The 17,250-nt window shown below is 39.6% G+C and overlaps 1 protein-coding gene across 5 annotated transcripts in view; it reads left to right on the top strand.

The window, feature by feature from the left end:
- TAF1 (TATA-box binding protein associated factor 1) overlaps positions 1 to 4,275 on the top strand; it is a 68,426-nt gene extending 64,151 nt beyond the window's left edge. For all 5 annotated transcript variants that reach the window (XM_014794880.2, XM_014794881.2, XM_014794879.2 and 2 more), the window contains one exon: positions 2,385 to 4,275. In XM_014794880.2, coding sequence (XP_014650366.1) covers positions 2,385 to 2,604 — 220 coding nt within the window. In that variant the 3' untranslated portion in view covers positions 2,605 to 4,275. The remainder of the gene's footprint in view (positions 1 to 2,384) is intronic.
- Positions 4,276 to 17,250: the final 12,975 nt, after the last annotated feature.

Here is a 17,250-nt window from a genome sequence, read left to right as displayed (position 1 = left end):
TCTCACTCTGCTTGGAGTAATCAGGGAAGGTTTTTTACAGATGAGGGAACATTTGAACTGGGCCTTACAGGATGAATAGGAGTCTACTAAGTAGATAAGTGGCAGCAGGTGAGGAGATCCTTAGAGATGCAACAATATGTTCAAAGGCACAGAAATATAACAACGTATGTTCCAGAGCCAAGGGAGGTTCTTGGGAGTTGTGGCTCCCAAAGTAGCAAGGGATTATATTATAGAGGACCTTAAATGTCACGTGAAGACATTTAGATTTTGGGTAATGGGAATCATCACTTTAACGAAAAGGAAGTAACATCAAATTTGCATATTGCATAACTCTAGGGCAATGATAAGGATCTCAACTGAGACCTGTTGAGAGTAGGGGGAAAGGAGGGGGCATATTCAAGAGCTATTAAGAGGGTAGATCAATTGGATTTAGGAGATAAGGAGATCAGATATACAATGAATGGGAATGTCACCGGGATAGGAAAGAGGAAGAACAGGTGTTAGATGGGGTGCAAAAGGAGGATAAAAATGAATTTGTCTTTGGACATGTTGGATTTGAGGTACATATGATACATGTAGCCAAAGGTATCTTGTAAGAAGTTAGACTCTTTATTCATTCAGCAAATATTTATCACAAGTACAAAAGCAACTAAGATATGGTCCCTTCCTTCAGGGAGTTCAGTCTAGTGGAAACCTAAAATAGGTAAACAGATGATCCTGAAAAGTGCTGTGATGGGCAAGCACTAGATTTTTCTGGGAGTTCAGTAGGAGTGGGGTAGGAGAGCTGGTTAGAGAAGGAAACTGAGCTGAGTCGGAATAGGAATTACCTAGATGAAGAAGGCGGCAGCGGCACTCAAGAGAGCAAGAACAACGTATGTCAAGTCACAGAGGCATGAAACGCTTCTAGAGAATGCAAGTAGCTCAGTGTGGCCGGAGCTTTTGATTCATGGTGCATGTGATGGAGACAATTTAAAGAGGTAGGTAAGGACCAAATCATGAAGGGCCTGAAAGTTTGGGGCAGACATTGAATGAGAGTAGTATGATCAGATCTACATTTTGGAAAGATTGTGCTGTGCCCCAAAAGAAAAATGGGCAAAAGACATGAATTAACAATTCACAAAGAAATGCAAATGGCCAGTAAATATATGGAAAAATAACTTCCCTAAGAATCAAAGATATACAATAAAACAATGAAATGCAATTTTTTACCTGTAAGATGGGCAAAGATTAAAATGAATGATAATGCCCAGTGTTGGAAAAGGTGTGAGGAAAAAGACATTCTCAAACGACTGGTGGTGTAAATTGATAAAATGGAGTGGGTGAGAGAGGTATAGCAATTTATTATTATAAATCAAAAACTTAAAAATGTGCATCCCCATTGGCCCCAAAATTCCATGTCTAGGAAATTATTCTATGGGAATAGTAAAACACCTTCATCAAGATGTTTGTACAAGGATGTTGATCATAGCATTGTTTCTAATAGTGGGACAATTGGAGATAGTTTAAATGTCCTAGTGAGAGACTGTTAAATCATGTTACAACCATACAGTGGCATACCATGCAGCTATTAAAATGATAACTATAGATGTATGTTTATTGACATGGAAAGGTGTTCGTTATAATCAATAGTGAAAAAAGCAGATTCCTGAAGAGTATGTAGAGTATTCCAATTTTGTAAATAACAAAAATGTTTAAGTATCTAAGTGAAGTACATAGAAAAAAATTTGGAAGGTCATATATCAAAAGATTATCTCTGGGTGGTGGAGTTATTGGTGATTTTTTTCTTTTTTTCTGGTGTATACTTTTTTTTTATACCAATGAACGTGCATTACTTGTGTGATTTTTTTTTAAACTAAAATTAAGAATAAACAAACAAACAAAAAATAAAGAGCACTCTGGCAGAAGTGTGAAGAATTAATTGGAGGAGAGCAAGACTGGAGGCATGAAGACTGATTTCAGTGGTGCAGGCCTGAGATAACAAAGGACTGAGCCAAGGCAGCAGAGTAGAGATGGAAAGGAGGGAATAGAGACAAGATATATTGACGAGGTAGGATCTTCAGGACTGTTGACTAACTGGCAGTGTAGATGAGTGAAGCTGTAAGTGGTAGCTGAAACCATGAGGCTATCAGAGCATTTATGGTCTGTGTGTTGTTCAGGTGTAGGGGAGTTTCTTTTCATTCAGGTTATTGTGTATATGAAGTTGGCAAGTTGATGTTTTTGAACAGGTTCTTTTTTCTCTCAGGAACCTGTAGAACAGCCCAGAACCAGTCATTTTAGTGTCCAGGGGAGGTGAGATGGGCTGATCCCTTGGTGGCACCGAAAATGGGACTGGTCAGCTAGAGGATGGTGCCCGAGCTTGAGAGATGACATATTTCTCTTCTCAGTTATGGGAGCTATGAGGAGCCTGATCCCAAGTCGAACACCCAAGACACAAGCTTCAGCAGCATCGGTGGGTATGAGGTATCAGAGGAGGAAGAAGATGAGGAGGAAGAGCAGCGCTCTGGGCCGAGCGTACTAAGCCAGGTCCACCTGTCAGAGGACGAGGAGGACAGTGAGGATTTCCACTCGATTGCTGGGGACAGTGACTTGGACTCTGATGAATGAGGCTTCCTTTGGCCCTCCTTGGTCAGCCATCCCTGTTCTCCAGCCTAGGTGGTTCACCTTTCCCCAATTTGTTTATATTTGTACAGTGTCTGATCCTGAAATCACCAGATTAACGAACACCTTAGCCTTTAAAAAATAGTAAGTAAATGATAATAAATCACCTCTCCTGATCTTCCTGGGGCAATGTCACCTTTTGATTTAAAATCAAGCAACTCCCTTAACCCTTCCGCTAACAAAAAGAGCAGTCTCCTCCTTCTCCAGTACCTTCCTTTAACTCCATTTATTGCTCTTAGTATCATTTTTCCCTGGGGCAGGAGGAGAAATTATGAAAGGACTAATAACTTTATGTCCTCTTGATGTATTAGAAATTTTCCAAGCATGGTATCATCTCAGTTTTCTAATTTGCAGGCTGGAACAGGTGACAGCCCCCATGTTGGGACAGAGAATTGAGTTCTGGTGGACCCTGTGCCACACTAAAAACATAAACCTATTGGACAAAATGCCCATTATTTATTATTTATTTAAGTATACAATGCCTTGTTCCTAAATGGATTTGAGGCAAATGACTATAAATCTCTGAAACAGCCTATATATCAGAAATGATATGTTGCCATGTAAATGTGTTCTGTCCCTGTCCCCCCAGGGGAAATGGTAGGAAAATGGTAAGTTCCTAAGGGCAAAGACTGTGTCTTCTATTTCTTTTCATGCTTAGGATATGGTTCTGTGCATAATAAGTACTCAATAAATGTTCCTAGAATCATAAAATCCTCAACAGATTTGTTATTGAGCATCTGCTCCGTGATAAGCACTCTATCAAATCCTTGGGATGCAAAGGTAAATGAGACACATTTCTTTTACCCAAAGAGCTCACCATCAAGTTGGGGGAGGGGGAGTGGAATTCAAAACATGTTAATAAATCATTATAGTACTGTGAGATAAGTGCAATTACGAAGCTAGAAATAAAGTATAGGGGGAAATAGTGATCATGTCTGAAAAAGTCAGGAAAGTCTTCCTAGAGGTAATTTTTAAGCTGATTGTTGAAGAATTAGTAGGAGCTTGCCAGATGGAAAAGTCCAGGCAGAGTATAACATGAAGTGAAAAGGCTGAAGTCTAGCAATGGCAGAGTGTGTTCCTAGTTTGTTTGTTTGTTTGTTTGTACCTGCCTTGTTCCAGAAAGGATTTAAGGTGGTTTATGTTCCAGTCCTTTAATGCTGGAATGGCTAGAGATGAGAGTGAAAGATGGGCAGGAAGCATATCATCAAGAGCTCTGAATTTGATGCCAATGAATGTGCATTTTATATTATGGGAAATGAGGAGCTCTGATGGGGTGATAGAATCTGGTTTGTGTTTTAGAAATTTTCTGTATATTGAATGAAGAAATAAATTGAAGCGGCATATGTAACAGACAAGTGTGACCCCATTTTTGTAAAAGACAAAACCATGTGTGTGTATTTCTACATGTTTATATATATACTTGTATATGCAAAGGAGAAGGTGTAAGAGGATATACGCTAAACTGTTCCCAGTGAGAACCTCCAGGGAATGGGATTGGAGGGGAGGGGGCTATATGGTTATATGTATACTGGGTGGAGTATTTTGCTTTTATTTCTGTATTGTTTGAATTTTTTTACAAGTATTATTTTTGTAATAAATTTTTTTTTTCAAATCCCAGCAGTAGTGTGGAGAGTCGTTTGTTTGGAGGGGAGCAAATCTAGTTCAAGTAAAAGGGTAAAGGAGCCCGAAATAGGGCTGTGGCATTAAGATGGGGAGGAGGGAGATGAATTTGAGAGATCTTTAGGGGGTAGAATCAACAGAACTTGATGAGCAATTGGCATTTGCAGGTGGAGAAGGAGGAATGGAAGGTGGCTTCCAGAAGTTTGGTTTGGGAGATTGAGTGGGTACATGGTACTCATTCATTCATTCAACATTTGTCAAGCCACCTATTTTTATCAAGCAGTCTATCTGCTAGATGCTGATATGGAAGTAAGATATAGTTTCTGATGGCAGGGAATTTAAGGTCTAGAATGAGAGAGAGACATGGAAATAAGTTTAATAAAAAATGATCATTGCAATAAATATTTACAAGGTTCTGTGGTGAGAGGAAGGAGTTACCAACTCAGCTTGTGGAGTAAGGATGGGAAGGCTTCACAGAGGAGACCCTTCAGATAGATCCTGAAGAGTAGGGGAGTTTGCCAGATAGTCATAGGGGAGGGGAGGAGAGGGGAGGAGAACATTCTAAGCAGAGAGAACAGAATGTTTAGGGGCATGAAACTACGTGGTCTGTTCCTGGAACAAGTAGTTCTGGATGAGTAGAAATAGGGAACATACGTAGTATAGTGATTACAAGGGTCAGGACCAACAGCTCCTTTTAGAGAGATCACTCTGGCAGCAGTGTGAAAATGGATGGACTGGGGAGGGGTGATGCCAGATGAGAGGTGATGGAAACTTAAACTGGCTGAGGCATTGGCAGTAGGGATGGAATGAGACGTACATCTTGGTGACTGATTGGATAATGGAAAGTAAAAAAAAGAGCAGAACCTAGGTTTCTGATTTAGGTGACTGGGTAAATGGTGATGCCATTCACTGAACAGGTTGACAGTGGAAGGTAGGAGAAATAGCTAAGTTTTGTTGGAAGCATGTTAAGTTTAAAATATGATAGGTAGAAAGCTGAGGGTTTGTGCAACCTTGGGAGTAGATGAGATCACCCAGGAAGCACAGGTAGAGTCAGAAGAGCATGGAGGACAGAAGCCTGGTGAAGAACAATATTTAGGGGTGGTCAGAAATAGAAGAAAAACCTGAAGAGTGATATTTCTCAAACCAAGTAAGGAGTTTTAAGGGAAAAAAAGACAACATGTATGTTGTAAAGTAAAGTAAATGAAGCCTAACTGAGAGCTTTGGGTTTGGCAACTAGGAGGTCCCTGGTGACTTTAGCTGGCAAAAGCAGTTTTAGAGTAGTGAGATTGAAAGCCAGCCAGCAGCAGGGTGAGGAAGAGATGGAAGATGAGGAAGTGACAATAGAGATCATAGAGTACTCTTTCAAGAAGCTAGGCTGTGAGGAATGGAAGAGAGAGAGTCTTAAGATGGAAGATAAATAAACATGCTTATGTAGGCTTAGGTGAGAAAGCAGTAGAGAAGGAGGAGTTGGAAAAAAGCAAGAGAGGATAATTGTGAGAAAGACCTCTGTCCTTCTAGGAGGGAATGTTCGTTAGCATAGCTCGCATTCCCTATGGGAGGAGAAGAGATCTTTTCTCCTGAGATAGAGAAAAGGATGGATGTGGTTATAGATCAGTGTGTAGATAAGGGAGAGAGGCAGCTGGAGGAGTTCACACTTCATAGCTTCAGTTTCCTCTGTGAAATCAGTAAGATCGTCCTTGTGAGAAAAGTGAAAATGGGATGGGAGCTTGAATAACAGTGTCGAACTCCTGAGAGAGAGAATGAAAAACTGGAAACCAGATAAATGTCTATCAGTAGCAGAGAGGGTGAATTATGGTACATCCATTTAGTGAAAAAATGTGCAACTGTTAAGAAAGAATGAGGAAAATATGTGTGTGCTAATATGGAAGATATTCTTGAAAAATAAGTCATAAAATAGTAGGCAGCATTTGATTTCGTTTGTGTGGGGGACGAAGAGGATATAAAGCCATGTTGTATACTCAGAAAAGATTTGGCAAGGTGCACTTCAAACTGTTAACAGCTCTAGGAGTGAGGTAGAGTGGGAGAGAGCTTGTTCTTTTCACTGTAAACCCTTCTATTAATGTTTAAGTGTTTTTTTTCTTTTGAATGGTCTCTGAGGGAAATAGGAGCTGGAGCTGACTAGGGATCCATAAAAGGATTGCTGGGTGTTGAATACACAAATGAGGCTAAAGACCATTAGTTTGAGATGGTACCAATTTATTGTGTGGTTTTTCTCCAAAGGTACTTAGCAACACAGCTGTCAGGGTGTAGAAGTAGAAAAGGTCCTGGATATAAGAGAGAGATTGGTGGATCTCCTTTCAGTAATCATTTCTTGACTACTGTGCACCAAGCACTGTGCTGGGTGCTGTGAATACAGTGTTGGAGATGGACAAGTCCACACAATAGTGTGATAAATGAAATGATAAACACAATGTCTTATAAAGGTACAGAGGAGGACATGTAACCCCAACTCTGGAACTAAGGGAGACAGATCTTCCAGAGATGACTAGTATGAGTGTGCCAGGCAAAGAAGCCGTTGAGAGTAAGGAATGGGCATCATTCCAGGCAGAGAAAACAGCATGTGGAAAGAGCATGTGACTAAATAGTTAGGGATAGTTAGAGGATCGTGTACATGAAGAGGCTGGAAAGAGCTAGAATTAGCCAGAGTCCAGATCACGGAGAGCTTTAGCTTTGTATGCTTTGCTAGAGAATTTGGACTTAATCCTAAAGGCAATTGGGATCTATTGAAGGAGTTGGATCACTTGACCAGCGATCTGGAATATGGATTGTAGGAGAACAGGACTGGAGATGGTTGTGGCAGTCATTTAGGCAAGTTATGAGTCAGTTATAAGGCAAGAACAGTGGGAAGAAATTTGAGAAAATTTAGGAGGTAGAATCTACAAATGACTGATTAAATGTGGGGGATATTTCGGTTAATTAGTCAATAAATATTGATTGAGGCTAGTGAGTGCCAGGTGTTATTCTAGGTGCTCTGAATACAACAGTGAATAAAACATTGCCCTGTCCCTCAAAGAGCTTAGAATTTAGTGGGCGAGGCAGATAACAAACCAATCAATAAGAGTGAGAAGTAGGGAGATTCTCGGGAAGATGGCTGCATAGGAGGACTCTGAACTCAACTCCTCCCATGGACACAAGAAATTTACAACTACCCTTGGAACATTCACCCCTGAGAGAGACCTGCAAACTGGATAAAAAGAACCCCCCCCAACGAGGGACAGTACTGACTGAGGTGGAAGAGGCAGAAATTCCTTTCCGGAGAGGAAAAAGCCACATTCCAGCCGTGGCGCTTCATGGCTGGGAGTAATCTTAAGGTATGAAACTTTCCATGGAGGAGCAGGGGGATCTGAGTGGGAGAGTTTTGCCTGCCACAATAAGCAGCTTTTGAACTCAGCATGACCAAGATGAGTGTCATAATATCTAGCTTTGCTGGATATTAATAACAATGGGGAATACCCCCAGAAAAGCTATCGAATATAAGAGACAGAAAAGCCTACTCTTAAACAGCCCATGCACAAATCCACCCCTTTCAGAAAGCAACCTAAAATCACCAGAAAGAGAGGTGCACAGTCCTTTGGTGAAAAGAGACTCACTTGATAGGCTTTGGGCACATCTCAGCAAGGCAGGAGACGGCTGGGAGCACCTCCCCAGGGACTGAGACATTGGTGTCAGCCATTATTGTGACCTAGTACAGGCATGCTGACACAGACGCTGGCAGACGTCATGGGAGTTCTTCCCCTGGCCTGTTAGTGCAGGGATCTGTTCCACCCACTAGAGCACCAACTTAATCCAGCTCAGCCAGGGCATGCAGCCTGCTCTAGAGGCTGGCCCCACCCAACAGCAAGCCCTTAGGCAACTTGTGGGACGGCATAGGTGGACTGTTTGGGACCTCTGCAGCAGGGCAAGTGGGTCTGCCTCTGCAGGGCAGGGGGTGCACACGGGGCAGGACTGCATTAACAGAGCTTGTGGGCCTGTGGGTGGTGGGGCTTGTCAGCTGCAGCAGACTTGTGCTTCTCAAACAGCCACATAGGGGATTGGCTCCACCTTCCAACGCCAGAAACAATTGTGTGCTGCCACGCCTGGGGCCAGTTCCACCCAGCTGCACTACTGAGAGAGCTGACAACAGCATTGCAGGCTGGAGGCCTACAGCAATTGTAGGCCCCTGAGTCTAGCAAGCAGCCATGCTGGGGGCCTACCCACTTGACAGAAAAACTGCAGCAGGAATGAGCTATTCGACCTTGCAGCCAACTGTGATGGGGCTCCCCATGCCCGATAAAGTGACTGAAGGGACCATAGCAGCCACAGCTGAGAATGACAACGAGCCAGCCAGGAAGACAGCCTAGCCTCCATGGGCACCTGCAGCAAGGGCAACCCTGCCACAACAGAAGGACACATGTAACCCACACAGGGGACACTCCTGGAACATTTGGAACTGGCGATGAGAGGGAAGCACACTGCTGGACCTCATAAGGGATCTCTTACATAAGGCCACTTCCCCAAGATCGGGAGACATAGCTGATCTACCTAATACATAGATATAAACACAGAGAAAGAGGCAAAATGAGGAGACAAAGGAATATGTTCCAAATAAGGAAACAGAAAAAATCGTCAGAAAAAGAAGTAAACAAAAGAGAGATAAACAATCTACCTGATAAAGAGTACAAACTAACATTCATAAGGATTCTTTCTGATCTTGGGAGAAGAATGGATGAATTCAGTGAGAACCTCAACAAAGAATTGGAAAATATAAAAAGGAACCAATCAGAACTGAAAAATACAATAAGAGAAATGAAAATTTCACTAGAGGGAATCAATAGCAGACTAAGAGTAGATGATACAGAAGAACAGATCAGTGAGCTGGATGAAAGACTAGAGGAAATCACCCAAGCTGAACAGAAAAAAGAAAAAAGAATGAAAAAGAATGAGGACAGTCTAAGGGACCTCTGGGACAACATAGGTCCCAGAAGGAGAAGAGAGAGACAAAGGAGCAGAGAATCTATTCAAAGAAATAATAGCTGAAAACTTCTCTAACCTAAGGAAGGAAACAGACATCCAGGTACAGGAAGCACAGAGAGCAGCAAACAAGATGAATTCAAAGAGGCCAACACCAAGACACATTATAATTAAAATGTCAAGAATTAAAGATAAAGAGAGAATCCTAAAATCTGTAAGAGAAAGGCAACAAGTTACATACAAAGGAAACCCATAAGGCCATCAGCTGACTTCTCATCAGAAACCTTATAGGCTAAAAGGGAGTGGCGTAATATATTTAAAGTGTTGAAAGGAAAAAAACTTACTGCCAAGAGTACTCTACCTGGCAAGGTTATCATTCCAAATGGAAGGAGAGAGAGTTTTCCAGACAAGTAAAAACTAAAGGAGTTGGTCACCAATAAACCACCCTTACAAGAAATGCTAAAGGGACTTAAGTGGAAAAGAAAAGACCATAAATAGGAATAAGAAAATTATCAAAACAAACAAACAAAAAACAATAAAATCACTGATAAAGACAAATATACAGTAAAGGTAGCAGATCAACTACCTATGAAGCTAATATGAAGGTCAAAAGACAAAAGTACTAGACTTATCTATTTCCATGATAAGAGGGTAATGGATACACACACACAAAAAAGAGGTTAAATGTGATATCAAAAACATAAAATGTGGTAGAAGAACTAGAAGGACCTACAACTGGGATGTACAACTATATACTGGGGCCTTTGTGGAGAAAAAAAAAACATAAAATGTGGGAGGAGGGGAGTAAAAGAGTAGAGCTTTTAGCAAGAGGTCAAACTTAAGAGATCATCAACTTAATACAGATTGCTATATATGTAGGTTATTATATATGAACCTCATGGTAATCACAAATCACAAACCTATAATAAATACACAAAAAAATTAAGAGAAAGGAACCTAAGTATAATACTAAAGAAAACCATCAAACCACAAGGGAACAGAGCAAGAGAAGAAGAAAGAAACAAGGAAGAACTACTAAAACATCCAGAAAAAAAGTAACAAAATGGCAATAAGTACATACTTATCAATAGCTACTTTAAATGTCAATGGACTAAATATTCCCATCAAAAGACATAGAGTGGCTGATTGGATAAAAAAACAAGACCCATATATATGCTGCATACAAGAGACACACTTCAGACCTAAACACACTCACAAACTGAAAGTGAAGGGATGGAAAAAGATACTCCATGCAAATGGGAATGAAAAGAAAGCTGGGGCAGCAGTACTTAGATCAGACAAAATAGACTTTAAAACAAAAACTGTAACAGGAGACAAAAAAGGGCACTACATAATGATCAAGGGAACAATCCAACAAGAGGATATAACATTTGTAAATATCTATGCACCCAACATAGGAGCACCTAAATATATAAAGCAATTATTAACAGACATAAAAGGAGAAATAGACAGTAACACAATAATAGTAGGGGGCTTGAATACTCCATTTACACCAAAGGATAGATCATCCAAACAGAAGATCAATAACAAAACATTGGCCTTAAATGACACATTGGACCAGATGGACTTAGTAGATACAGAACATTCCATCCAAAAACTGCAGAATACACATTCTTTTCAAATGCACATGGAACATTCTCCAGGATAGATCACTTATTAGGCCATAAAACAAGTCTCAATAAATTTAAGAAGACTGAAATAATACCAAGCATCTTTTCTGACCACAACAGTATGAAATTACAAATCAACTACAGGAAGAAAATTGGAAAAGGCACAAATATGTGGAGATTAAACAAAGTGCTACTGAACAACTATTGGGTCAATGAAGAAATAAAAAAATACCTGGAGACAAATGAAAATGAAAATATGACCTGCCAAAATTTATGGGATACAGCAAAAGCGGTTCTACGAGAGAAGTTTATAGCGATACAGGCCCACCTCAACAAGCAAGAAGAATCTCAAACAAACAATCTAACAGTGCACCTAAAGAACTGGAAAAAGAACAAACAAAGCCCCAAATCAGTAGAAGGAAGGAAATAAGAAAAATCAGAGCAGAAATAAATGAAATAGAGACTAAAAAAAAATAGAAAACATCAATGAAAGAAAGAGGTGGTTCTTTGAAAAGATAAACAAAATTGAAAACCTTTAGATAGACTCACCAAGAAAAGAAGAGAGGAATCTCAAATAAATAAAATCAGAAATGAAAGAGGAGAAATTACAATGGACACCTCAGAAATACAGAAGATTATAAGGGAATACTACAAAAAGCTATATGCCAACAAATTGGATAATCTAGAAGAAACAGATAAATTCTTAGAATCATACAACCTTCCAAAACTGAATCAAGAAGAAATAGAGAATTTGAATAGACCAATCACCAGTAAGGAGATCGAAAGAGTAATCAAAAACCTCCCAAAAAATAAAAGTCCAGGGCCAGACAGCTTCCCTGGTGAATCCTACTAAACATTCAAAGAAGACTTAATACATATCTTTCTCAAACTCTTCCAAAAAATTGAACAGGAGGGAAAGCTTCCTAACTCATTCTATGAAGCCAAAATTACCTTAATACCAATACCAGACAAGGACAACACAAAAAAAGAAAATTGCAGGCCAATATCATTGATGAACATCAATGCAAAAATCCTCAACAAAACTAGCAAATTGAATACAACAGTACATTAAAAAGATCATACACCATGATCAAATGAGATTTCTTCCAGGGATTCAGGGGTGGTTCAACATCCACAAATCAATCAATGTGAAACGCCACATTAACAAAATGAAGAATAGGCGGCCAGCCCCATGGCCTAGTGGTTAAGTTCGGTGCACTCTGCTTTGGCAGCCTGGGTTCGTGGGTTTGGATCCCAAGCATGGACCTACACCACTCATCAGCCATGCTGTGGCAGCGACCCAGGTATAAAACAGAGGAAGATTGGCACAGATGTGAGCTCAGGACTAATCTTCATCAGCAAAATGAAGAACAAAACTCACAGGAGTATCTCAATAGCTACAGAGAAAGCATTTGACAAGATACAGCATCCATTTATGATAAAAACTCTGAATAAAATGGGTATTGAAGGAAAGTACCTAAGCATAATTAAGGCCATATATGACAAACCCACAGCTAATATCATACTCAACAGAGAGAAACTGAAAGCTATGCCTCTAAGAACAGGAACCAGACAAGGATGCCCACTTTCACCATGCCTATTTAACATAGTCCTGGAAGTCCTAGCAAGAGCAGTCAGGCAAGAAAAAGAAAAAAAAGTGATCCAAATTGGAAATGAAGACGTGAAACTGTCACTATTTGCAGATGAACTGATTTTATGTATAGAAAACTCTAAAGAATCCACCAAAAAACTTTTAGAGGTAATAAATGAATACAGTAAAGTTGCAGAATATGAAATCAATATACAAAAATTAGTTGCATTTCTATACACTAACAACAAAGTAGAAATTAAGAATACAATCCCATTTACAATTGCAACAAAAAGAGTAAAATACCTAGGAAGAAATTTAACCAAAGAAATGAGAGACCTGTACACTGGAAACTATAAAACATTGTTGAAAGAAAGTGAAGAAGACACAGAGAAATGGAAAGATATTCCGTGCCCTTAGATTGGAAGAATTAACATAGTTAAAATGTCCATACTTCTTAAAGCAATCTACAGATTCAATGCAATCCCTATCAAAGTTCCAATGACATTTTTCACAGAAATAGAACAAAGAATCCTAAAATTTATAGGAAACAACAAAAGATCCTGAGTAGCCAAAGGAATCCTGAGAAAAAGAACGAAGCTGGAGGTATCACACTCCCTGATTTCAAAATATACTACAAAGCTATAGTAACCAAAACAGCATGGGACCGGCACAAAAACGGACACACAGATCAATGGAACAGAATCGAAAGCCCAGAAATAAACCCACACATCTATGGGTTAATTTTCATCAGGGGAGCCGAGAACATACAATGGAGAAAGGAAAGTCTCTTCAATAAATACTGTTGGGAAAACTGGACAGCCACATGCAAAAGAATGAAAGTAGACCATTATCTTACACCATACACAAAAATGAACTCAAAATGTATTAAAGACTTGAATGTAAGACCTGAAACCATGAAACTTCTAGAAGAAAACATACGCCATAGGCTCTTCAATGTCAGTCTTAGCAGCATATTTTCAAATACCATGTCGGACCAGGCAAAGGAAACAATAGAAAAAATAAACAAATGGGACTAAATCAAACTAAAAAGCTTCTGCACAGCAAAGGAAACCATCAACAAAACGAAAAGACAGCCTAACAATTGGGAGAAGATATTTGCAAACCATATATCTGATAAAGGGTTAATATCCAAAATATATGAAGAACTCATACAGCTCAACAACAAAAAAGCAAACAACCCAATTAAAAAATGAGCAAAAGATCTGAACAGACATTTTTCCAAAGAAGACATACAGATGGCCAGCAGGCACATGAAAAGATGTTCAACATCACTAATTATTAGGGAAATGCAAATCAAAACTACAATGAGATATCACCTCACGCTCATCAGAATGGCTATAATTAACAAGACAAGAAATAACAAATGTTGGAGAGGATATTGAGAGAAGGGAACTCTCATACACTGCTGATGGGAGTGCAAACTGTTGCAGCCACTATGGAAAACAGGATGGAGATTCCTCAAAAAATTAAGAATAGAAGTACCATATGATCCAGCTATTCCACTACTGGGTATTTATCCAAAGAACATGAAAACCCCAATGCGTACACCCCTGTGTTCATTGCAGCATTATTCACAATAGCCAAGACTTGGAAACAACCTAAGTGCCCACCAAGGGACAAATGGATAAGGAAGATGTGGTATATATACACGATGGAATACTACTCAGCCATAAAAAATGATGAAATCTTGCCATTTGCAGCAACATGGGTGGATCTTGAAGGTATTATGCTAAGCGAAATAAGTCAGAAGGAGAAAGTCAAATACTGTATGATCTTACTCATAAATAGAAGATAAAAACAACAACAACAACAACAAACAAACACATAGCTACAGAGATTAGATTGGTGGTTACCAGAAGTAGGGGGAAGGGAGGAGGGTGAAAGGGATGAGTGGGCACGTGTGTGTGGTGATGGATGGTAATTAGTGTTTGGGTGATGAACATGATGTAATCTACATAGAAATCGAAATATAATGATGTACACCTGAAATTTATATAATGTTATAAACCAATGTTACTGCAATAAAAAAAAAGAGTGAGAAGTACTGCAAAGAAAAAACAAAGTGATGTGAGAGGGTATGGGGTGAGGGTGCTAATTTAATGGTCAAGGAAGACCTTGCTGAGTAGCCGTCATTGGCATACAAATATGCATGTATTACTTTGATAAAGTTAAAACATTTTTTAAAAATTTGAAAAGGTAAGCAATGAAAGAACCACAAAAGACACTTTAAAAGACTAGCCAGAGAAGTATGAGGAAACCGGGAGACGCTGTTTTTAGGGAAACCAAAGGAGGAGAATTTCACGGATGGAGTGGTCAACAACATCCAGTCCTCGCAAAAAGGTCAGTCAGATAAGGACTGAAATTTGTCACATGGACTTGGCAATTGTTGCGCCTAGTGAAAACAGTTTCTTTGGAATAGTGGGTGCAGAAACCAGATGGCAAGTGGGTTGAAGAATTGAATTGAATGTGAGGAAGTAGAAACAGAGCTTGATTTGATTAAATAATAGCTATCATTCACTGTGCCAGCCTCTGTGCAGAGCTCTTCTTACCTGGCCTCATTTAATCCTGAACCATCTTTTTTTTTTTTTTTTTAATAATTTTATTTATTTATTTATTTTCCTCCAAAGCCCCAGTAGATAGTTGTATGTCATAGCTGCACATCCTTCTAGTTGCTGTATGTGGGACGCAGCCTCAGCGTGGCCGGAGAAGCAGAGCGTCAGTGCGCGCCCGGGATCTGAACCCGGGCTGCCAGCAGCGGACCGCGTGCACTTAACCGCTAAGCCACGGGGCCGGCCCAATCCTGAACCATCTTTGAGATAGGTACTATTATTCCCATTTTACAAATGAGGAGACTTGTTCAGGGGCACAAAGGGTAGAGGGATTAGCCTTGGACTGGAGAAGGACCACCTTTAAATTAAGACCAGAAAGATGGGTATTGGATATATCTAAGCAGTAGGAAGGGAGCAAACCATGCCTCCGGGCATTGTAAGCCCTAATAAGGAGTTTTGTCTTTATCTTGCAAGTGGTGGGAAACTTTTCAGTGGGAGTGAGGTGGAGGTTGAGAAGGTAACCTCAGCTTTGTGTTTCTAAAACGTCAGTTCCATATCAGTGTAAACATCGCCAATTTTTTTCCTATTGATAGTTTAAGCTTCTTTTGCAATTCCAGGGTCTTAGGTGTTACAGTACAGTATTTGCTGAAATATAATAATCTATCTTGTTTTCCCCCGACTTTGAAGATAAACAACTGGTGTGCTTGTTAAAAAACACTGATTCCTAGGCCCCAGTTCGGCCCTCTTGAGTCAGAATGTCTAGGGAAGAAGACTGGTGGTCTGTATGTTTTACAGATGGCCCAAGTTATTCTTATCTGAGAAGTCTGGGAAACTCTGATCCAGCAACATTCCCAAATTAATGCTATCCTCTGTATCAGCTGTTCTTAAGCTAGTATACATCCAAAGTGGAGTAGGAGTTGCTTATTGTAAATTTAAATTCCTGGGCTTGGGATGTGCATTTTTAATACGCACACTTGTCACTCTGATGCAGATAGTCCTTAAAATAATAATAGCAACACTGTTAATAATAATCCTTTGGTAAACATAAATGCTTTAGAAGAAATATAGAATCACAATTTTTTAATTATCAGGTATATAATACTGCAAATTTATCCTTTGCTTTTTGGTTCATAATAACTTAATAGTCAAGGTTTTTTAAAATAATAAATTACCGGGGCCGGCCCTGTGGCTTAGCAGTTAAGTGCGCGTGCTCCGCTACTGGTGGCCCGGGTTCGGATCCCGGGCATGCACCGATGCACTGCTTCTCCGGCCATGCTGAGGCGGCGTCCCACATAAAGCAACTAGAAGGATGTGCAACTATGACATACAACTATCTACTGGGGCTTTGGGGAGAAAAAGGAGGAGGATTGGCAATAGATGTTAGCTCAGAGCCAGTCTTCCTCAGCAAAAAAAAAAAAAAAAACTAGTAAAATAATAAATTACCCTTACTATTATGTATTTCCTCTATTATTTATGAATATAATGCATAAACTGTGATAATTTAAATTACACATAAATTATAAGTTCTGCAAGTTGGCTTAAATAGATGTAAGACTTTCAAACTAATTTCTTATAAATTTTGCCTATATAGGTTTGGATTTTCCACATTTGGGGGACTCGGAATCCAGTGTTTCCAAGCAACTCCATATTACAGCTTTCCAACTTTTAAAAATATCCATTCATCCTGATTTACAATAAAACAAGAATGTGCACTTATATCCTGTGTTTGTGACTCTCTCACTTATATAGTACAATTAAGACCTTCTATCAACCAAAAATTTGCTTCAGTTATGTATAATATATGTAAGAAGTGGTCAAATAACAGAGTAAGCAGAATTCAATTGCATTTTAGTAGGTGGAGGGTATGTCATATCAATTGATCACAAAATTATTCACTCTTCCTATGTTTCCTTCTTCTTATGAAATCAGTAGTACTTTAAGGGGAGGAAAAAGCAATATGGGAACACTGGGAGCAAATAAATGCTCAAAACTAGAGAAATAGTTAAGCACTTAGGAAAGAAAAAGAATTTATAAATGAGAAATTAAGATTGCTAGGATGCCAGATATATTTTGCTTCAATTTTCCCAATTGTCAGTCTATCAGAAGAAAGTATATTAGTAGTAAATGTATTAGAAGCTGTTTAGGGGCCGGCCCCGTGGCTTAGCGGTTAAGTGCACGCGCTCTGCTACTGGCAGCCCGGGTTCGGATC

This window comes from Ceratotherium simum, chromosome X (genome assembly GCF_057802395.1).
Source record: "Ceratotherium simum simum isolate JZ-2026a chromosome X, ASM5780239v1, whole genome shotgun sequence".
Classification (NCBI taxonomy): Eukaryota; Metazoa; Chordata; class Mammalia; order Perissodactyla; family Rhinocerotidae; genus Ceratotherium; species Ceratotherium simum.
The sequence above is the reverse complement of the archived record's forward strand: the minus strand, read 5'-3'. Positions and strand labels throughout refer to the sequence as shown.